The 23,665-nt window shown below is 40.0% G+C and overlaps 1 protein-coding gene across 4 annotated transcripts in view; it reads right to left on the bottom strand.

Moving 5' to 3' along the window:
* The window catches only part of TENM2 (teneurin transmembrane protein 2), a gene marked incomplete at its 5' end in the record, with an annotated part of 923,762 nt that overhangs the window by 845,600 nt on the left and 54,497 nt on the right, over nt 1–23,665 (bottom strand). For all 4 annotated transcript variants that reach the window (XM_080942456.1, XM_080942457.1, XM_080942458.1 and 1 more), the window contains one exon: nt 2,592–2,867. In XM_080942456.1, the coding sequence (XP_080798582.1) occupies nt 2,592–2,867 (276 nt within the window). The remainder of the gene's footprint in view (nt 1–2,591; nt 2,868–23,665) is intronic.

The raw sequence follows: 23,665 nt of genomic DNA, 5'->3' as shown, positions 1-23,665 counted from the left end.
TTTTGGTTTTTTTTTTTTAGAATTTCAAAGGGAATCGGAGGGCTTCTTCCTCAAAGCACAGTGTCTCATAAGTTCCCTTCAAGAGAACGTACCTAAAAAGAGTATTGATTTGGTTCTGAAGGATACCGTGTTTATTATGGAGGAAGCCATTGCTCGGTACAAGCCTGAGAAATTAATGACGGCTCTGTGAGGGTCCGTGCTGTGGTGTGAAACCAGTGGGCAACTGTCAATCTATATGATAATACATTCCCAAACTTCATAAAGTCAGCGACGTGAAAAAGCACCGATTTCTCTGTGAGCTAAGCGGGATGAGTCAGAGAGAAAGAGCAAGAAGTTTAGTGAAGTTAACACCCTGGCCGGCAGGTTTCCCTGCACCTCTCTTCTTGCTCACTGAAGAATTTATGCTATAGCTTAGGCGATATTTTATATTTCAGGCTGAAAATGAGAAGAATGGTACATAAGATATAGACTTAGAATGTATAAAATACGTACGATTCTTTGAAAGAGGAAAAAAGGTTGTCTATATATTTTAAAATAACATTGCCTCACTCAAATACTTTAGATAGCTTTAGATACCTTGATACCTTTAGAATTTTCCAAGTATACTTATCTCCCACAGAACTGAATAGCTTTGGCAAGCATATTGTTCCTGATTGCATTATAAATGGCATCAAAGGGAAAAAAATCAAGATATTGTATCAAAGGATTTAGTTTCTATCAGTATTCAGGGACTTACAGAGACTTTCTCCAAGTAAAAAATGTTCAAATACTATGAATTCTAATGCTGCTGGATCAAATACCATGCATCCCAATAATGGTGGATAAAAGAGACTCCTCTCTGTCTACTAGATACACAATTACAAACATTTCCCACCCACAGCAGTTCTAGGGACATTTAAGACAAGTACTTTTTAATTTTTAAATTTTTCTTTGGTTGCTTTTCACCTGGCTTTAGTGGAAATCTCTCACTGATTGAGTTTTTAAAAGCTATGTATAAATAACTTAAGAGGGTGGGGAAAAATCTATAAATATGTAAAAAAAAAAAAAAAAAGATACCATGTAGAAAGTTTCCTGCAAATGCCAGCCATAGGAGGTTTCCTCAAATGCCTTTCTTAGAATATGTTGTGATTTCCCGAATTGTGCTGATTTTACCAGACAACTAAACTGCTTCCGTTTAAACACATGTGTGAGACACACGCTGAAGTTCAAAAGGGACATCCGTAAATGGGTTTGATGTATATCTTCGTGGAAACTTTTAAAAGAAATCTCTTAGCCAATGAGCCCCTCTGAGGACTGAATATGCCAAGTCTCAGAATTCTGTTAAAAAAAAAAATCCTAAGGAGTCAAATACAAAATATACTGAGTTTTCATATTGATTAGCTACAGGAACAAAGCCGTAAGTAAGACCTACCATCTCATCTCCAACATAGAATAAATTACTTTGAAATTAAAAGTAGACTTCAGAGCAACAAAGTGACATCTTGCTGAATATACGTAAATCATCCAGGAAATGGTATATTTCCAACACAGCCATCAGATTAAATGGTATTTAGCTCTGCGTTTACATTCACAAAGCTGTTTGCTTGGAAATTCCTTTTTCTCTTTCCAGTGAAAGACAGCACTTAAAGCTCCTATAATATACATTTCTGAGATTTCACACAAACATTCCTAACTGATATATTTGTAAACATTTTAATGGTAATTCTTTAAGCAAACAGGCAGTCTATTCACAACACACAGAACATTTGAGATTTCCTTCAAAAGTCAGCTGTACCTAATTTGTCTTTTTCTTAAAAACAAACAAACAACCCCCCCCCCAAACAAAAGTTTTTTTGGGCTAAATACAGTTCTGAGTCTCATAGAAATTCACAGACACCTTATCTCTTTACGGTCTTTGGGCAGGCTTCTCTGTATTTGCTGCTTAATGATCAGAGGTGTTTAATTCTCAAGGTTTCATAAAACTCACCTACAACGCTGAGGGATGGGCCACAGTGATTTGTGATGGAAGATACGGGGAAACCATTAACCTATATAGGTACCAAGAGAGCAAGGAAACGCAGAAGAGAAGCCTGCTTGGAAGACATTTCCTATCTGTCATGATTCAACCCCAGATCGGGGGCTCCAGGTTTGATCTTCAGTACGGATATGAGGCAGTGCCGTTTAGAAATGAAAGGCGAAGATAAGGTGGGGTTCTTCACAGAGCTTCAGGGGAAAGGGGGGAGGAACACCTAGGTTGCTATTTCGGGGAAGGGAATCAATACTGAGACCCAGGAACTCGGAGAAGAGGACGTTCTCCAAGGACAGGTTACAGTTTATCTTGCTATCTCTTTTTGCGGTCCTATTTACTTGCTAATAAGACCAAATGACTACACGTGAAAAGTGAGTTACCATCAAAATGTGATTTAAAAGGTCTCATCTTCAGTGGGTATACTTTGTCCCCTGCAGGCAGGAGAGACACTGGGTCGATTTAAAACTAAAGCAAATGAGTGGTTTCACTAAACCTCTTAGAAACCATCAAAACCAAGAAGAAACCCCAAGTCCCCAACAACGCAATGCATAGAGCACGGAAAGGTATTTAAGAAACGGCCTACCATTGTCGTCATCGGATTTATTCTCATTGTCAGAATCAGTCAGAGTAAGGGCCGAGTTCTCGCGGCTGGACAAGCCAGAGCTGCGCCTCGATTTCATCCCTCGTCCCCACAGTCTGATGGCATGTTCCGGAGACATCCCTCCCTCGGTGTCCGAGTCCGCATCAGACCCAGTGCTCAGGGAGTACCCCTGGTGGAGGATCCCCATGTCGGAACAGTAACCACTTCGGTGTGGGGAGGGCTCGCAGATTCCCAATTCTGCCAGGGTGAAGTTAGTCCCTAGAATGACAGCAACAGAGAGAGGGTTACACTGTGGGAACGTTGGGCAAACTTGACGTGCATCCCACAAGTCCAACAGGTGTATTTGACTCTCTATAATACACATATATAGACCATGGACAGGAGCCACAGGGGTGCTCAGTGGGTATTGGGATACACTGGAAATAAAAGCATGCATTTCTTTAGAATAGCAAGCTCAGACTTCCTTTCAGAGATGTGTTATCATCTAACCCTATAGTGAACCATCAAAGCACCCCTACTCTCTGCAATTAGTATAGAGCAAATATTTGCTTGTGTGTATTTTATTTGGGGAGTTCTGTTTGTGTTGGAAAAAAAATCATAATTTTTACAAATAATATTATTGAAGTTTACTTTATAGAAAAGGAAACCAAGACTAGAGGATTCAAACAATTCCCCTGCCCCGTCGGTCACAGTGCTGGGATCAGAGGTCTGGACTACCATTTCTTATGTCTTTAGTTTCTGACCATGGTGCACAGTGAAGAAGTACTTATGTACTATTGGTAGAGAAAATCTTGTAAGTAACCATGATAGGGTATGGGAGGGAGTTAATTTTTACATATACCTTTCTCTGTCATTTATTACTGGAAACTTGTGATAAAAACTCGATACTCTAAATAATTCACATACATGGCACTATGGGTTTTTTTTTTTTTTTTTTTTTTTTTAGATTTCATGCTAAAGAACATCAGCTCTTTTACCAACTTAGCATGCTTCTAATTCGCACTAGATATGTGTACTTTTATTCTGAATTTTGACTCTTCTTTCTCCCAGCACACAAAGGAAACGAAGCCCAATTATATACATAACCGACTATGCAGGGCGAGCTTTATTCACTGGAGAGTTAACCAAGTACAAATTCCTGCCACATGGGGTGAGCCTCCACTGTCCGCGAGGCGGGATGGAAGTCCTTACTTCCGGGCTGAGAGTGGCAGAATTTGCCAGCTGCTGGAAAACTCACTGCCCAGTGTTTTCATCCCAGTTTTCACACCCCAGCACCACCATTCCCCAGAGATGAGGTCATCCTTTGTCATTAGATGCCAACACACACTTCATAGTCTATGGAAGAGAAGGTACTGGCTTCAGATACATCCATTTTAAGGGCTACAAGACCCTTCTCTCTGTTGTTGCCTTACATGCACTGTAGTTGCTTCATATAGGCATTCTCCCAGCTTGTCTTCAGCATTACAGAGATGTATTTCTTCTTGTTCCCCGAATAAATGAAAACAATCGAAACTCTCATACACCCCTTCTGAATTCTGCATGTGGTGATATGTAGCAATCTGTTCTCATCTTTAAATAGAGCATGTATTAAGGCAACTTTGCCAGTAAATTTTCTTCCTTCCACTATTTGGTATGAGGTTCAACAACTTTGATGGGAAAGAAGCAATTACCCAAGAAAACAATGCCAGCACTCAGACAACTCCTGCACCCTGTGGTCTAGGTAAGCTCAGGCCAAAAAAAAAAAAAAAAAAAAAAAAAAAACATTATTCCTTTCTTTGTTTACAAACATTATCAGAAAACAAATCCAAATTATTCTGTCTTATCCTACAACAAACTTGGGGTCACAGTGGTCAGGTACATTTTTTTTTTTAAAGATTTAAAGTAGCCACAAATGACAAAGAAAGGTATTTTTTTTTAAGGCTGCAGCTTCAAGTTTGAAGCTTCTAAGCTACAAATGTGCACCACTGCAGACCACTGCATACATCATAATCAATTTAGAGGAAGAAGAGTATTCAAATAACTCCATAGTATATTGGGAAAATGGAAGAGTGCCCCCCAAAATAATTATTTCCTCAAGAAATTACTGCCTAGAGAAGACCACATCAATTGGATGTCTAATATCAAATGCTCAGCCCTGTAATCATACATTCAAGTAATATTACGCAGGTCCAGTAGGTTATATTTGGGAATATATATATATATATATATATATATATATATGCATTTACATATATGCATGTAGCAACATAAAGCATGTAACAACATTAACAAGAAAAAAGACATAAATTTGAAAGAGAAAAAAAGGAGGTTTATGGAAGGCTTAAAAGAGAAAAAATGGAAGGGAAGAGCTAATAATTGTATTAAAATTCAAAAATATAAGAAAAAGCCAACAAAAAATGATGATATACTAAATTTGTATTTGAAGAATATCTTTCCCTGTCCAATTCTAGTTTCTACCTAACTCCTAGATTGTTACCTGTCTATTAAGCATTAACACACAAATAGGAGCAGAGGCAAGTTCTGGGCTAAGCCTCCTTTAGGATCCTTGATGTACCTCATGAAGCTGGCGAGTCACATACTATAGAAGGGGAAAGCAAGAATAACAAAACAAACCAGGCTTATCAATTATAAAGATCACTCAACAAATACTTATTGTCCCTTACGTTATGGTAGACATTGTTAAAATAGAGTTCTTTGACATTTTCAGTCTAATTGGGAATGAGACATTAATCAAATAATGTACAAAAATGCAATCTATGCAGTACTAAATACGCCACAGAGGGAGGACGGAGAGCTGTGAAAGGTCATTTAGGGAACTATTCTTCCTGTCTTCAGGTGTTTACTGGGTGCTTGTTTACCAGGTATTCATCTTGTTTGGAGTAACACTTGGAGAGATAAGCATCTCTCTACCGAGAAATTATCATTTGTTTTTAGCTTGCTCTGAGCATGCCCACATTTTTTGCATATTGTTCTGTATAAGCTGATATTAGATGACGAATGTTTCCTGTCATTCATCCTACAACAGACAACCCTAGGCAATTCTGCTCAGAACTAAAAGGCTGTTGGGAAGATTATCGCAATAATATCATCCTGTTGCTTTGTGTTGCTTTGCTCATTGACGAAAGGCTGGTTTTGTTCTAATTTATCTTATGTTTATGTATTTATTTAGCCCCATATCAAGGTTTGAATGGAGGAGAGAAACCAGAAACTGTGTGACTGACCAAACTAAGATTTCTGGTGCTAACCAGACACCCCTTTATTCCTTCTTTACAACCTCAGAGAAAGAGTAGGGCACACAACCTCTATATTCATTAAACACGTTTCTCCACACCTGCCTTCAGTTCTCCAGATGTTACTGATGAAACAAGGTACCCAAATCTGCCCAGCTCATTTAATTTAATTTAATTTCGTCTTTCTCCCTCTCTCACACACACACACACACTCACACACACAAACGCACACATTTCATAGTTTTACCAGTAAATTGACCATTGTGTACCCATATAACAAAAGATTAGATTAGATTCAATATTTTTACAAGTGTATACTCAAGCAGAAACTATGATATTTACGTCTGACATTTTGGTAAAATTTAAAATGCAGGGAGAAATATCATCTAAAACCTATTAGGTCATTAAGGAGAGGGAACACTAAGTCTTTCAAATAGCTTTCTTAGTGAGATGTTTGGGTCTTTTTCATGACCATGATCTCAGTTTATAACCCGGACCTTCTTCACAACACTTTGAGAGAGAAAACTAGCAGCTGTCCTTTGGCTCGCCAGTTATGCGCAAGCTGGAGAAAAGATCTGTCCATGCATCATGACCATGGATTATTTTCTAAGTTTTCACCAACTTCGCGCACTTCAAAATAACCTTTAGCAAGAAGAAGCACGTGCTTCGCTAAGTCAGAATTACCATGCCATGGCAATAGCAGAATATACAAATAGCACTGAAAATGTCAGCGTTGGAACAGATTTTCCTACTATCAGGGGCAAGAACATAGACGTTGGCTGTAGGAATGGGGGGAATTCAGTGCAAGAGAATGTGTTTATTGTTGAAAGTCTATAGTCTGAGACTCAGAATAGTGCTACCTAAACAAGCAGAGCTGTTATCCCATTAGAACTTTCCCTAATGCCTAGTTATAAACTTGTTTTCTATCCATCCATCTTCATTGACCGTGAGCAGACACATCACCTAACGCTGGAGAAGGGTATGCCAGTGAGAGATTAAGTCATGAACTTGGAAAAGTGACGCTTTCATGTAGTCAATAAATGTAATGATAAGAAAACTCTGGACTTTCAATGAAGACCACAAATCAAAATAGACCCAAATGAACAGGGGCAAACAGAAATGGTACTGTTGGGGTGTTCATGGGAACTTTCAGAGGTGAATTCAGCACCTTCGGGCGCTGGACTTAGATGAAGCATTTCATTCATCTCTGCTGTTCTTGCTATGGACCGATGTAGTTCCTATATGTTACATATAAAGCTATTGCTATGGTTGGAAATTCGCATGGGAGGCTTTATGTGTTAAAAGGCTGCTTTCTGGTTGGTGGCAATACTGAAATGTGTTCAGATACTAATGGTACTTAGCTTATCAATGGATACTCCAATAATGACTTCCTATCACATGGTCTACTAGGATGCAGTGCCTCGTTGGAAGAAGCAAAGTAGACAGATGTTTCCTTTGAAGGATACATCTTGTCTTCACACCTTTCTGTTCCATCCAGTTCTTCCCACCCACTTCCCTCTAGGTATGTCTGGTCGCCATGAAGTGGGCAACATTTTCTTCAATGCTTACTTCTACTATAATGGTCTTTCTTTTGCTTTTTGTTTTTTGGATATTTTATTTATTTACATTTCAAATGTTATCCTCCTTCCTGGTTTCCCTTCCAGAAACTCCCTGTCCCATTCCCCCTTCCCCTGCTTCTATGAGGGTGCTCCCTCACATACCCTCTCACTCCAGCCTTTCTGTCCTGGCATTCCCATACTCTGGGGCTTTGAGCCTTCACAGGACCAAGAGCCTCTTCTCCCACTGATGCCCAACAAGTCCATCCTCTGCTATACATTTGACTAGAGCCATGGGTTGCTTTATGCGTACTCTTTGGCTGGTGGTTTAGTCCCTGGGAATTCTGGGTGTCTGGTTGGTTGATATTGATGTTCTTCCTATGGGGTTGCAAACCCCTTCAGCTTCTTCAATTTTTTTCTCTAACTCCTCCACTGGGGATCCTGAGCTCAGTCCAATGGTTGGCTGCAAGCATCTTCCACCTCTGCATTTGTCAGGCACTACAGGTCCAGAAACAATACACCTAACCAGTCATAGACTAAAACCTCTAAAGTCCTGTGCCTGTGCCGATCGTTCCTTGCTTAAACAGTTCCTCTTGGGCCTTTAATCACAACAGAACACTGACTAACCTAACACGTAACGATTTTGAAAGGGGAACCGAAGAGTGGAGACCGATCAATTTGCTTAGATCCTAGGTACTCCAGAGTAGTTCAGTTCCCTGGGGTTTCATTTCTCCTCATGCACCACGGACCTAGCCATGTAGAAATGTGCAAGCTGTGGACACCAGTAGAAGCAGACAGAAGAAAGCCACAGATACGTGCTGTCATTCCTTTCGGCCTCCACACACACAGCACGGCGCAATCAGAAACAAGTGTGGGCAGAACAGTTCTCCTTGCAGCTAGTTTTGCCCCACTCAGCATGGTGGTGCTGGTAGACCCATGAGGGAATCCAGTACTCTGTCCACAACTTTCTATTCATTCCTAGTATGTGGTATGTGCATGTATGCACATGAGTATGTGTGTCCATGTGTCCCTGTGTGTGTGTCTGTATGCAAGTGTGTACATGCATGCTTGTGTATGTGTATATGTACGCATGTGTGTATGTGTGCTCATGTATGTGTGTGTGTGTGTGTGTGAGCGCATGTGCATTTTCATGTGTGTTAGGTTACCAGTGCAGGGAGAAGTTTTGTAGGAAAACAATAGCAGGCTTCCCTTGCTTCACTAACCATGATGATGTCTGCAGAGGCCCAGGGAGCAGTTTGAAGACCCAGGTTTGAGTCTGCAGTGGTAAATTAACCCTTTCTTACTCCACTCTCAACTTCTGCCTCAGAGGGAAGTTCAGACATCCACTGCCAGTTGTCAGCCAAGCCCCTCCCACAGGCTGAGGACAGGAGGAGATCCACTTAGACAAGATCAAGTTTACAGTACGGCATGTTCACAAACCGGCATAGCATATGGTAAACAAGAGACACTAATAAGAACCAGAAAAAAAAGAATGATGCATGATAATTGCTTACATAGAAGGTTAATACGAAGCCCCTAGAAAAATAAATACATTTATAAAGTGTTTTTCACCAAATTGAAGCCTTTCTAAGGTTAAGGGTAAAAATAAAGCATTTACACAATTATGTTATCCTGAGTCCACATGCACCAATCTTAAGTGGTTTTTTTCAAAAAAAAGTGTGTTGCAGATTTATGTTTAATATTATATAGCATAAAGTACACTCCTAATCTTTATTGATGTGTTTTGATTCACTGGTTGATTGATTTAGACAAATCTCATAGAATCTTGGCTGAGCACAAATTTAAGGTCCTCCTGCCTCTATTTCCCACATGCCGGGGTCAGGGGAGCCATATGTTCAGTTTTATTTATTTAACTTCAATAAATTATTTGTACTACTTAATATGGACTATTGGTTCTTTTAGATGTTAATTCCATCTTAAGTAGGATTTTCTGTGATTGTTTATCTTAAAACAAAGAAAATCTCATGTAAATAAACATGGGTCACTTCTCTTGAGCAAATGTTACATCCACAACACAAATATAGGAATAACCGTGGACTCTAAAGTTTTTTAGCAAGGGTTTTTAAAAAAGATCAAAACCATAATGTTGTAATTCTTTTTAATCATAACAATCAAAGTAATTTACCCTGATATCATATTTATTGCCAGACAGTAAGAAAAATATAGTGATTCTAAGTGATAAAATATAATTTTACTTCTTTGTGATTAATCAAAATGACTTGCCAATTTTTTTACTTTGTTTCATAAATAATATTTAAATATGAGAGATTGTAGCTGTGCATGAGTTATAGAAAATAATCAGTATAAATCAATTACCAACATTATATGAAACATTGTGTTCATACAAATCTAAACAGCTATGCATTTGTGTTTTTAGCAATGGTGATTTTAAAAGACACAGAAGAAACTGCTTAGGAATTCTAATGTTGTATGCTTGCATATACTAAAATTCTTCTCGTAAACTCCCTCTTAATGCCCTTCTAAAGTTCACACATTCAGGTATTTTCCCAAATGTTGACAAAACTGGTCACCAAAAATCCCATGGCTTAAAGCAAAGAGAAGGTATTTTTGCATTCCCTATCAGAAAAATTTAAGCCAAATATTGATATTTCAAAAACATACCCCAAAAACTGCTATTTTGTTTCACTTGTGGTACCTGAAGGACTATGGCTCCGTGGCTTCTGAATTTCAAGCTAATTGTCTTGATCTTTATGACTATGCATCCACAGCTTTTAGAATTGGTAACTGGGCTCATTCTAACAGTCTTCATTCAAAGCAGACCAGCATGATTAAAAAAGGCCAGGGGCTTTAGCACCAGAGATTTCTTAGTGAGCAGAACTCTCAAAGAGAAATGAGAGGACAGTATTCTGCTCTAAGGTGGTGGCATTTCATGCTCCAACCTGAGCCAAGCCCGATTTGGAAACCCCCAAAACAGTTACAGCCAAAGGTCTCGTTGAACGAGTGGTATTTCATAATTAGAAACAAAATGCTCAGGACTAGCTAGGATTTCTGCTGATGAGAACTCTCGGATTGAAGCGCCAGTGCTCTACTTAAACTCAGTATCCTTTACCTCCCCTGTGTGAGGCCAGGGCAAATGTGTGCACTCATCTAAAAAGGTAGGACACTCCCATCAGAGAAGCTGGGGGAGACAAATGGAGAAAAACAGGATGGTATGACTTAGCAGTGGTGTGGGTGCTCTGCGTTTGACAGCTGCTACTCCATTGGTTACATTTTGAAAGGGTTACATAATACAACTGGCAGGGTCCCAGATACCTTATCATGTAGTTTTCCAATTAAAAAAGACATTGGCTCTGTAAAATAGTAAACAGAGCCTGGAGTTAAAAGGGGGAGGAGCTGGAATTGTTTGCTTTAAAAATATTTGCTAACCGTATCAGTCCCGGTATTGCTTAGTTGAATCTCTGTTCCCTTATTTGTAATACATACATAAAACAGAGCCTACCTTTACCATGTAACACTGAATCACATCCTGTAGGTAGAGAAGGTTACAGCATTGTCATAGAAGAACCAAAAACTCGGTGCCTTTCTGGTGACAAAAATTGATCTGTGTTCCTTAGTCATAGAGCGACCAGCACAATTTTATTCTTGCATTGGCTTAAAAAATATTCAACAAACTTTATGAGAAGGTGGCCATTTTGTCTGTTTCTAGTGATTTTCACAAACCACCCATTTCAGTATGGACTTTTGCAGATTCCCTCCCCCACCCATCCCCCACACTGGTAGAATGTTCCTTGTGTGTTACTTATTGCTCTTGGTTTCTACCTTCTTTTCCCTGGATTTGGTCCACAGATAGCTTATTTTCTCTTACAACTAAGAAAAAGTCCCCCTTTGCTAATAATATCTGTTTTCCATATGTTTCTTAGTTTATTAATCTATGCCTTTATCTGTAGAAACTATCCCACTGAATCCATTCAGGCGGTGCTCTATACATATCAAACTCCTTGCATTATGCGTTTACATTCAGCAGCGCTCTAGTTTGATAACAAGGGGTTCAACGTGTCTATGTCCACATGTATGGTGTTATACTCTCACTATGTAGTTCCGGCTGGCTGTGAACTCACAGAGACCCACATGCCCCAGTGTAAGCATTAGAGGCTTGTGCCACCATGATGACTCCAGTTTATATTGTCCCACTCAGCCACCATGAACTTGCCATGTGTGTACAACATGGAAACACACACACCTTAGACTCTCTCACTGTGTTTTCTCCTAGATTTTATTAAGATAGTCTTTCCATCCATCTATGGCTCTTCCATGGAACGTACACTTTCAGCATTACTCCATATTTCTGTTAGATAGAAAATCGAATCAGTGTATAATGGCTAGGGTTCAAGGGACATTGGGGGCATTTAAGTTTTATAATACTCATCATGTTTCATAGGGCTTTACTTTCTATTTCATTGGAGCTATTCAGTTTTAGTGATGGTTTCCCTTAATGAACCTCCTGTTAGGTCTTTATTCATAACAGTGATTGAGCTTTTATTATTTATTACCTGAATTTATGTATTTGCTTATCTCTACTTCTTTTACATTTTACTTGTTCATCTTTTTGAGGTTCCTGAGGTGGAAGTATGAACCTCTGATCTGAGAAATCATTCTCCTTTGTCCATTATATAAACATGCAAAATAGTAACTGCCCCTTTTACCTGTGACCCTGTCCCACCAGTGACTGAGCAGAGAAAAGCCCCGAAACTGTGGGTTTCACTCTTAATTGTTATCATCTTATTTTTATCATTTTACGGCTCCTTTCTCTCATCCTTCTTCCCCACCTCTCACCTTTGCTGTTGGCACCTAGAACCTGAAGTGTCTATTTATAGTCCTTTTTGTAGCCTAGGGGTTTATTGAGTCTCACACAAAAGAGTAAAGTCAGCATTCCTACTTTTGCTAAAGCCTTCCACGGATACATTTCCATTGGTTTACCTCCAAATTTCCTGTGTTTTCATATTTAACCTGCCTTTTGAAGCTGGCCTATAACTAGCTAGGTCTTGATATTTAAGACATTTTTGACAATTTGTATCTTTTGACCTGCATGAGAGTACACTTATATTTATTGTAGTTGCTGACAAGGCCAAAATTAGGTTTATTATTATTATTATTATTATTAATTATTATTATGTCTTACCCTTTCCTATCATTTATACTGGTTTTCATAGGTTTTTTTTGTGGGTTAATATGTTTTTATAAAATCTCATTGCTGTTTTCCTGTTGGCTTTCTGGCTATCTTCTTACACACATGAAAGTGCTGCTCTAGTGATTATAATATGTGATGCACTATATCCCACTTACAATTATCTTACCACTCAAATGCTGCTAATCTAGTCTCTCCAAATTTGTAAATTCACAGTTGCAGAGTTTCTCAGCCATTGGCTTTCCTACGTATCTTCGCATTTGTTCTTCTCTATTCTCTGGATTAATTCAAGTAGTTTCTATGCCGTCCTTCTCTCGGGGGGCTGCTATGATTTAACCTTTTCTCTCTCTGTCCTATGTCTTTCTAAATTCTTCTTCTTATTTTCCAGTTGACTAATTTTCCCTTTGTGTTCATACATCCATATTTTCTATACAGGCTGAAATCACTTTTTGTTAATTTTAATGGTTTTCATTTCACTTGTAAAACTCATATTACTTTGCACTTCTGGTCAGATTTTTCTCCCATTATAATAAGCAATCATTTACATCTTATACATCACACTGCATTATGACTGTAAAGGTCAGAATCAATCACTTCTTGCTTCTCTTCTTTTTAACATTAAGGAGGCTTATTTTGGGTCTTTGCTCACAGTAGATCATTTTAATTTTCAAAAGTTGTGTGAGTAGAGACATGGTCTGAATTTGTTTGTGGACTAGACATGTGGTCCTGTTGCCACAGACTGTCCTTTCAGTTTACTAAAAAGTGCGAGTCTAGGTATCTTTGTTTCGTGAAGTCTTCTAACTCTCAGCTCAAGGACCAGTCTTTTGATTGCCATTCCTGTAGTGGCCATGGATCTCAATGGAAGCCTACTGTTGCCTTACAGTTCAGTACTCAGACTTTATTTTTAATTGACTACTAATTTTACAATATTTATTTCAATTTCATTTGAGTGTGGGGAGGTGGGTGTCTGGGTGCTTATATTTCTGTATGTATGGATGCCGTTTGTATATAGGGTCCAGAAGAGGGCATTAGATCACCTGGAGCTGGAATTACCACTGTGTAAGCCACCTTCTACAGGTATTGGGAACAGTAATGCAGGTCCTCTGGAAAAGCAAGAAGCACTCTTAACTAATAGGTCATGTTTTCAATCTCATATTTCAGAGTTTTTTTTTTTTTTAAATCACATCACAGTATTTTACTTTCAAAACAAGATTGTTGGAGGCTTAAACATGATATAAAAGGAAGCATTCTAATGATCTTAATTTTGCTAATGAAGGGGGACAGTTGTACTCAGCTATTACATACAACAGAGGAACACACACATGTGTACATCTCTCTATCTCTCCCTCTGTATGTGTGTGTGTGTGTGTGTGTGTGTCTGTATAAAACAAATATATCTTTAAGGCCTCAGCCTACACAGTAGTCTATGTAGTGTAAAAGTCTTTTTAATATAATATTTTTATTGAATATTTGGGAATTTCACATAATGTACTCTGATCACTCTTACTTTCTTAGGTCCACTATTAGCCGAAATCCATGTGGCTTGCCCCATCAACCCTAACCCTAAACCTAACCCTAGCCCTAGCCCTAACCCTAACCCTAAGCCTAACCCTAACCCTAACCCTAACCCTAACCCTAACGCTAATGCTAACCCTAACCCTAAACCTAATGCTAACTCTAACCCTAACCCTAACCCTAATCCTAACCCTAGCCCTATCCCTAACCCTAACCCTAACCCTAGCCCTAGCCCTAGCCCTATCCCTAATGCTAACCCTAACCCTAACCCTAACCCTAACCCTAACCCTAACCCTAACCCTAACCCTAATGCTAACCCTAACCCTAACCCTAACCCTAACCCTAACCCTAACCCTAACCCTAACCCTAACCCTAACCCTAACCCTAACCCTAACCCTAACCCTAATGCTAACCCTAACCCTAACCTAAAAAAATAAAAAAGTCAAAAAATAAAAAATAAAAAAAATCCCAAGTCCAGTTTTTTTTTTTTTTAAATATATAGTCACTGGAGCATGGTCAAACTCAGTGTCCACCCCCTTAATGAAAGCTGAGTCCTTTCCCTCTCCACCCCACCCACCAGGAGCCATCTATTGCTACACTTAGCGTTTTTACCACAATTTTAAAGAGTTCTCTTCCACAGTGTCCTTTTTAGGTTTGTGTGTGTGTGTGTGTGTGTGTGTGCAGGGTGGGGGATTGTCAAGATTTTAAAATTCAGCTTTCTGTTTATTTGGCTTTATTTATCCGCCTTTTATTATGAAGACTATTTGGCACCGAACAATTTAGTGCTATGCTTTAACCTTCACACTCAGAAAATTGAAGAGTAGTCAATCCCAATATGCAGGCATTTTGTATTATACACACATATGTAAATTAAGAGCAGCCTTGACTAACAAAAGCCAATTTATTTTACTTCCTATTATTATTTTTATCATTGCTACTATTTCATTTAGTAAGTTAAAACTATAAAACAATGATCAATAACACAGAATTCCATTTTCAAATTCATTCTATCATAATCTAAACCAAACCCGAGCTCCGATTAATCTGCATACATTTCAAAGCATTTAATGTTTATTTTGTCATGTTTTATAATAGCCTCTCTTCTTGGTGTAATACAAAGAATTTTTGATATCTCGGGAGAGAAGCTCCCAACATTACATGAAATTTTAACAAAGGCAAATGACATTTGCATTCTCTGCATTTACCCAGGGTCCCCACTTCTATTATGCACTTGATGTTTTGAAAACATTTTGACTTTCTCATCAGTGAAGGATTATTCTAGATCTCAAGAGTTAATTACCTCATCTACAGTCTGATGTCTAGAGAGACAGATGATCGCGTTCTATCACCAGGTGAATGTATGGCAGGTATTTTACCTTGGCAGCTAATTGGACTTCCTGTTGCAGGGGCAAATATTTGGGAGGAAATGCTAGCGTTACATGCTCCTGTTTGTAAAACAATTCCTTTAACTCAGCTCCGGTATCGCCAAGTACTGCAAGGGTTTGAGTAGTTGTCTCAAACCGTGTAAAGTAGCCAGCAGTAGAGTTTATAGGAAATGGCAACACCACAGCTTCCTACTGGCTGCTAGCTTCCGCTCAACTGGAGAATAATTGAAGCTGAGTTCAGAGATTCCCATTGCTTCTTCTTCCACCTTGTTTCCTGTGTTCCAAACACATGCCGTAGGTTACGAATCCATGTAAAGCCTTAATTACAATTAGCATCTGGCAGCTGTTGACTTGCAGCGGAGCTGTTGAGTCACACTGAACTAGAGTCAAAAAAGGAATTCAGGAACAGAAAGCAGAAGCTACCCAAATAGGGTAAAAAAAAAAAAAAAAAAAAAAAAAAAAGCCCATGTCATCACAGCTGAAGTACAAGGCCATCAGCACAGCCATCCCCTCAGTGTGAGTGACAATAGAGCTAACAGCTTCCAACAATCCCAGAGCCTAATTCTCCATAAAAAGAGCATTGTTTCCACTGTGGTCAGTGCTATGCAGCAGAGACTCCAGCACCCATTTCTCTAAGTATGTTATGAATGCCTTCTTCTATTCCTAAGTCAAACCCTTCAGCAGGAATTGGCATGCTCAGAGGAGTCAATGGATAACTTTTCAATAGAAAAAGGTCCGGATGCTGTCTGTTCAGATGTTGCTACCAAATCAGATGTGTTAAATAATTTCATTTTTATACTGCTTAATACAGAAGTCTACTAGAAAAAAAAAGCGTCCGGGGGGGGGGGGGAGCAGACAAAAGAATGAAAGACCTTTCATATGGCCCACTATTTCTTATAAAACAGTGAGAAAATAATTAACATAATATCTTGGTGTTTCTTAAAACAAACACATCCCAGATTATAAATGCTGAGTTTTAAGACACAGCTGAGGAGAGAGAAGAGCAGCAAAGTTGTTTATCAACACAGAGATGGTAGTATGATAAATCGGACTAAAAAACGCATGTCAATTTCTTACAATTATCTGGGGTAATAGAGGAAAAATGAGACTGAGGAAACCGTGGAGAGAAAAAGATGCTGCATGAATTGGAGGAGCAATGCTCACTTGCATGTGATGAGCTTTGCTGACTTTCTCTGTGCCTCTGCTTCCTGCTTTCAAAAAGACACCAGTTAACGTGGAAGTGCATGTGTGTACCAGTTTATGAGGGGATGCACATATGTGTGTGCACATGGAGTTCAGAGGACAACCTCTGCTGTCCTTCATCTGGAATCAGGCACTCATTTTAAGACAGGATCGGTTATAAGTCAGTTACTCACCAAATAAGTTAAGCTGGCCGTCCAGCCAGTCCCAAGGACTTACCCTATCCTCCCTCTCAGTACAGGACCACTGGCGAACATCACCATGCCCAGCTCCTAAAATTACACTAAATTTAGACAACTCAAATATAAATTCTTAGATGAGTATATGTATGCTATGCTTTAATATACTGGTGATATCTTTTTTTTTTCTAGGACATCCCATTCTTTACCTGACCCACCCTTGGGAAATGTCATGCTGCTACATTGAATCAAACTCCAGTGGAAATCGTGCTTTTTGTCTTTCTAAAGCTCCAGCCTGTCTAGAATGATGTCGAAACACAAAGATGGTTATTTCACTAAGATGGCCACATTGTTGGGACACCCATTTATTTTTCTCTTTAGGAGTCTGTGTCTGTGTGGCTTCAAGTTCAACCTCAAATCCCTGTTCCTGTAGATAGCATGTGAAAGTGACCCAACCCCTTTATCCCTCTCTTCGGTCCCACTCATTTATTAAGAAACAAAAACAAAACCAAAAAAAAAAAAAAACACTTCAGTGTCAGGCATGGTGAAATGCCTTTGTAATCCCTGCAGACAGAAGACAGGACAAGAAGAGCCAGAGTTTAAGAAGGTGCTTGGCTATATAGTGAGTTCAAGGCTTGCCTGTTGCACTTAGAATATGATGGGTGACAGAATAGGATGGGAAGAAGGATATGGAGAGAAACAAGCAGCAGCAGTGACGGACATATTCACAAGGGGCACCGATGGGTCAAGGCCATGACATAAATGACAGATACTCTGAACGGAAAGACAGTAGAGCACATGGGGACAGACATCCAGTAAGTAAAATATGAGACCTAAAAGAATGGTACCGTGGAATTGGGTGAGCTAGGGTAAGGCGCTCTACTCATACATTCATCCATCCACCTAGCCAGTCTTTAGTACAGTGTTTTGGGATGTCAGCTTTGGAATCTGATCATGATCTCTGTGTCCTTGGAGCTTATGTTTTAACTGGAGAAGGCAGACAAGAGAGCTGACCTAGTGTGAATGATATTGTGCATTCTTAGATGGTGGTACAAGCTTGAAAGGCCTAGGAGAGGGCAAGAGTGTTTATTAATCCTAGAGAGCTCAAGGAAGAGGTAATATTTAAGGAAAGTTCCTTGACCCTTTGACCCGGATGGACTTGCAAGTGCTGTGCCAATGAGCCATTTTCTAAGCCTTCAGCAAAGACTTCAGGACATGGAACAAGGCAGTTCTTCAGTGCTTCCTAAAGACCTTACAAGGTGCCATTAGGGAGCTGGGTATGGTAGGGCTTTGGGGGTGACCTTTCTATGACTCTAAAGCCTTGCTTCTAAAAGGTCTGTATATGTATATAATGTGTTTGTGCATACACAGTTGTGTGGTCATGGCATGCTAATCTCAGAGTACAACCATATGCATAGGTTTTCCACTTCCCACTCTTTTGATATAGAGTGTTTTGTTGCTCACTGCTTAGTACATAAGGCCTGCTGGATGGCAGGCATCCAAGGGTTCTCCCATCTACATCCAATCATAGGAGCGATTGGATCACAGACTTGCACTGCAGCATCCAGCTTCATATGTATCCTGGAGGATACTTGCAAGGCCTTGTTTTCCCTAATGAGTCATCTCCTCAATCAAACCTAGGAATTTTAGAGTGGAAGAGAAAGCCATTGGGTTTCAGGGATGCTGCTGTCTCATGTAAGATTGACAAGGACTGCTCTGACTATGGCTTCTGACTATTAGGGGAGAATGGGTAAGAATAGAATTACAGAGATGACAGGGGATGAATTTGAACAGAATGATTATAGCTCACTGGGAAGGAAGCTTCCTAGTCACGGGGTGGGGGGTAGCAGACTATGTTCTAAATTGTGGTAGACTAACATGGATACTTTCAGACCAATGACTGGAAGGAAAAGAGAGTTGCTATCAATGAGAGCAGGAAAGCTACAAGAAGACCAGGCCTGTGTGTGTGCATGTGTGTGTGTGTGGGGGGGAGGGTTGTGCCCATGTATGTCTATCTGTATGTGCACATGCACTGAAGACCAATATTCATAGACCTCCTACCGAGTTTGAGTTGCATATTTGACATACAAGTGGAGATGCTGATGTCAGAGCTAAATATATTGGAGATAGTGCTGATGTAAAAGACGTAGACTGGGAGTCACTGACAGATAGATGCTGTTTAATGATACAGAGATGGACAACGTCACCAGAACGGGATAAATGCATACAGAAAGACTGATGATGAGCTGGGCTGCTCTGCTTTCTAACATGCTCCGGTACATTTTGGTCCCTTCTTATTTAAGCAGTTAGAGCAAGGAACTCGGAGTAGAAATACATGGAGAAACTATAGCATGAGCAGGAGCAGGAAAGCCTTCAGTGTGAGGATGATTATATAGTAGGTGAATAGAGACTATCAAAGAGGAGGACCCGGGGCTGCAGCAGCGACTCATTCACTGAAGGGCCTGCCTTGTAGGCGTGAACACCTGAGTTCTGAATCCCATCATCCATGTAAAAGGCTGGGCATGGTGGCTCACACCTAGTTTTCTAACCTGCATAGCTCAGTGAACTTCAAGTTCAATGAGAATAAGGTAGAGAAAAATAGCAGCCTATTTGATCGTGTGCTGTTAGGATAAACACCTCACCTAGCAGTTGGGTTGGAGAACTCTGTGCCTAACTGAGCGTAGACCCAAGGGACTCTGCACAAGCTGAGGTAGCATCTGACACAGTGTGGTAGCTGCTGCTTCACAGGAATGGGTGGGGTAACAGCATGTGTGGGCACAGGTGATATACATGACATGACAGATGTCATTCAGTATCATGTTCTGTGTGAAGACAAAAGGAAGCTCTTGGGGCTTGGGGCTGTGGGTATGGGGTAGAGAAAAGAAGTTGGGTCTAGGCAGGTGATAGAATATGGACTGTCAATAATTTACTATACATGCAGAACTGAATTGGGGATTTGGGGAAAGTTTTAGACATTTAAAAAAATTGCTAAGCACAAAACATATAAAACTTATAATTATTAGGGGGGGAGATAAATTATGAGGCATACTCCGAGTTTGAAAAGGATGACAATAAACACAAGTTCCATGTGTTGTCCCCAAGCCTGACAGCCTGAGTTTGATTTTTTTAACATACATGTTACAAATTTTTCTATAACCTCTACATGCATGCCATGGAACACATGTGTCTATATATGTGAACACATGTATGCTTATAAAATTAGAATAACAATCATGTAAATATAACGTGGACCTCCTTGCTTCAAAGCATGAGCTTCTACATCAAGAAGACAGCAACATGTAGGGTCACGGGGCACACACAGCTTACATTGTTCTAGTGTGTACATTCTCATATGTAACCTGAATATCCATCCACAGCGACTAATTAGTATTGGGCCTGAAACTTATGCTTTGCTTCATAAAACAAGCATCTTCTAGAGAAAGGGTCATTTTTATCTTCAAACAGGGAAACTGACATTTTTAGATCCCCAAGTGAACAGCTCAACAACAAAGGAGCTTCTGCCACACAGAACTCAGTCACGGGGTACAAGATGCACAGTTAGGTGGACCACAGTACTTTGGGGGTACTTAAAAAGCTTTATTTTTTAACATTAAAAAGTATAGGTTAGAGAGAGTACTTCAAATATACTACTGATTTATCTTTTCTAACAATGCAGATGCAAATATTTGGAAGACATGTTTTCAGGGCTGGAGCTGGAACCCTGGGCCATTTGCAAGCTCTGCAAGTATTCTTTACCGCAGAGGCGGCCCTGGACTTGAAATGCTTTCATAGAATAAGGAGCTAGCAAAGAGAAAAATGCCTAGGACCCATGAGAGGTGACAGCTGAGTTTCTCCTGTGGAATCTCTGCAAGCATGAAACCAGGAATTAACTTTAAAAGTAGGCTCGAAAGCCTTCTCCAGATATTTGAAGACATCCTGTAAAGGCCTATAAAACACACACACACACACACACACACACATGTGTTGTGTTCTCATACTGTTAGCATCCTTGAATGCAAAAATAACATAATTCTGGATGTTTGGATGGAGGAATCTCATGGCTCCTTGGCCTCTGAAGAGAGAGAAACAGTATCTGGTCTCTATCGTCAAGTGTCATGGCAAAGCTTATTCCACGATACTGCCAACCTGGCTCTTGTAATTAGTGAGAAAATTGTTCTATCATTGCAGGAATCTTCTTCATACTCTCAAAGCATCTTCCAGAATCCACTCACTTAATCATTTCCTACTAGTCAAGTTTCAGAGAATCCTTTCCTTCAGAGGACTCAACAGCAGCCAGGCAGAGTTGCAAGGCTTCATCCAAGGGGCAGTAGAGCACTGAGCCCCCGTGCTGTCCAGAAGTCACCACACACAAACAGGAGGGGCACATCGCTCCTGTGTCCTCCTAGCTTTTCTTTTGTTTAAACTGGGGGTCACTTTGGTCATTTGGTTCTTTCTTCTACCACCAACTTTCCCCCAGAAAAACTGCCACATGTCTCCGATGACAGGCAGTTAAATCCAGGATGGTAATTGTTTTCTGGTGAGATAATTCTTTTTGCCAAGGGCGTCTAGATGCTTTATGAAAAACATTTGTGCTGTCTGGCGCATTAGGCGACTTCACCTGAGAGCCAATATTCCCCTTATTAAGCTCCCTCTCTCTTCTAAGGGGACAATGGTTTTGTTTGTCCTCTCGTCTCTTGTGTAGAGACCACCACGGAAATTGCTCTGTGTCTGGGCCAAGTCCGATATCCCTGTGTCACGAGGGGTTAGGAGCCCCATTAATTCTTCTGCTCCCATTTCAGGTTGGTTAGGGATCAACGGCAGATTATTATTTCAAACATTTATTTCTTGCTTCAATTTCCTCTCTCAGAATTGCCTCCAAATCACTTTCTCTTGTGCATGGTGTGTTCAATCTCCATTCGGATAAGAAAATCAGAATGACTCTTTCAGGAAACCTATCCATCAGCATTATCAGGAACACATCCCACAAAGGCTTTGGTTGGCTTTCTCGCCTATCTGCCAGGTTTTGTACCTTTTTTTGTACTTAAGTCTCCCCCTAAGAATAGCTGCCATTATACCGTGCAAACAGCCCCAAGAGCACCCGTTCGTGTTTCTAACTGATTAGTTCAATTCAGTTCTACAAGGAGACAAAGGGGTGGGTTAAGAAGCTAGGGATACAGAGTTGGGGAAAACTACAACCCAGCTTGTGAGGACCAGACGGGCTAAGGAACACAATGCACATATAAATATAGAATTATAACGTCATCTCGTGTCCCGATCAGCTTTTGTTACTACTCCATCAACCTCAGCAAGAGTGCCATTGCTGGTGTGGGTAAAGGTAAGTCTTTGTCCTTTAAAAAACAGATGCCACCTGACATGCATGTAACCTTAGAGACGTTACTTAGTCCCCTGAGTCCCCTGATCTTCAGGAAACAAACAAACATACCTCAGAGCTGACCTCATTCGTTTGATTACTCATCCAGCAAGCACTTGTGGCTTCCTATCTGGTGATCCTGTGCTATGTGTAAAGACTGGGTTGTAAACACTTATGAAATCTCTTATGATTCCCCAGGATAGCACTGGGCTCTAGAGAAAGAAAGGGATAGTTGAAGACCACAGAAAAGGAGGTGGAGAGGCCTCTGTTCATAACTGCCTCCTTTCTTCAAAGCCATGCTTTCTAGTCCGGCCTAAAGACTCTTTGTGATGTTCTGTTCCCACTGAGAAACCAAGGGAGACCCAGGGAGCAGGTCCACAGATATGTCTTCCAATTAAAGTGTTAGCAGGAGGGAGGAGCTGGGATGAATTCTCTGTAGCAGAGGGACAGAAAAGCAAATGAAAGGGCTTGTGGCCCCAACTCTGTTTTCATCTCAACTTCTCTGATCAAAGACATAATTTATAGATTATTAATGTGAGTCAAGGTTTGCATTTCTCATGGTGCTTGGGATGGTTGTACCGTGGTCTTAGCATTCATCTGATGGAGTTGCTCAGCTGTTAAACTCTAGTTCTGGGTCTTCCAATGTGACCTTAACTATACAAACAACTCTTGGATCCCATTGAAGAAAAAAAATGAAAGAATACTGTATAGTAAATAACAGAAAAAAAATAGGTATTATCAATTCTGCTGTTTGTCGCAATGGAAAGAAACCAACCAAAAAAAGGATCATTGAATAAATATTGAACATATTTGTTCTTCCTTCTTTAACACATTTCTAGGAAGCTATACTTGACACAGTCTCCCTCCCTCCCCCCTCTTTTGCTTCCCTTCTCTGCTTCTCTCTTCCTTCTTACTCTTTCTCCTCCTCCTGGCTTTCACCTCTCTCTTCTTCTCTCTTTTTTCTAACTCCCCAGTACTGGAGATAGGGATGAATATCTGACTTCCCATATGTTTGATCACCCAGTCCTCAGTTCTATAAGCACATTTTGTTTGTTTCCAAAATCCAAGACATGAGCATAGATAAAGAAGTCTACGTAGTGAATAGAATTTAGCATCCTTTGGTCTCAGTAGATGACTGGGTACCACACTGACAGTGACCTGCTTTTCCTCCACCTCTGCTCCACCAGATAGTTTTGGCTCCTTTAAGTTTGGGGTCTAGGAGGGTTAGGAGCACAACGAATCTTTCCTGAACAATTTAAATTATAAGGAATTTTTCCCAATTTTCTATACAGTTTATAAAAATAAATGTTTTATTTTATTGTGTGCTTTTTCCTTTCATCTTTCTGCCTCCTATAGGCTTTTATTTGTCTTAATTATATGTGAGTATATTATACTGATACAAATATTCAAACCATATCTAGTGGTTTAAACATCTTGGCAATGGGACCTCTTC

The sequence above is a fragment of the Micromys minutus genome (assembly GCF_963924665.1).
Source record: "Micromys minutus genome assembly, chromosome: 31".
Taxonomy (NCBI): Eukaryota; Metazoa; Chordata; class Mammalia; order Rodentia; family Muridae; genus Micromys; species Micromys minutus.
This window is presented reverse-complemented; position numbering and strand designations above follow the sequence as displayed.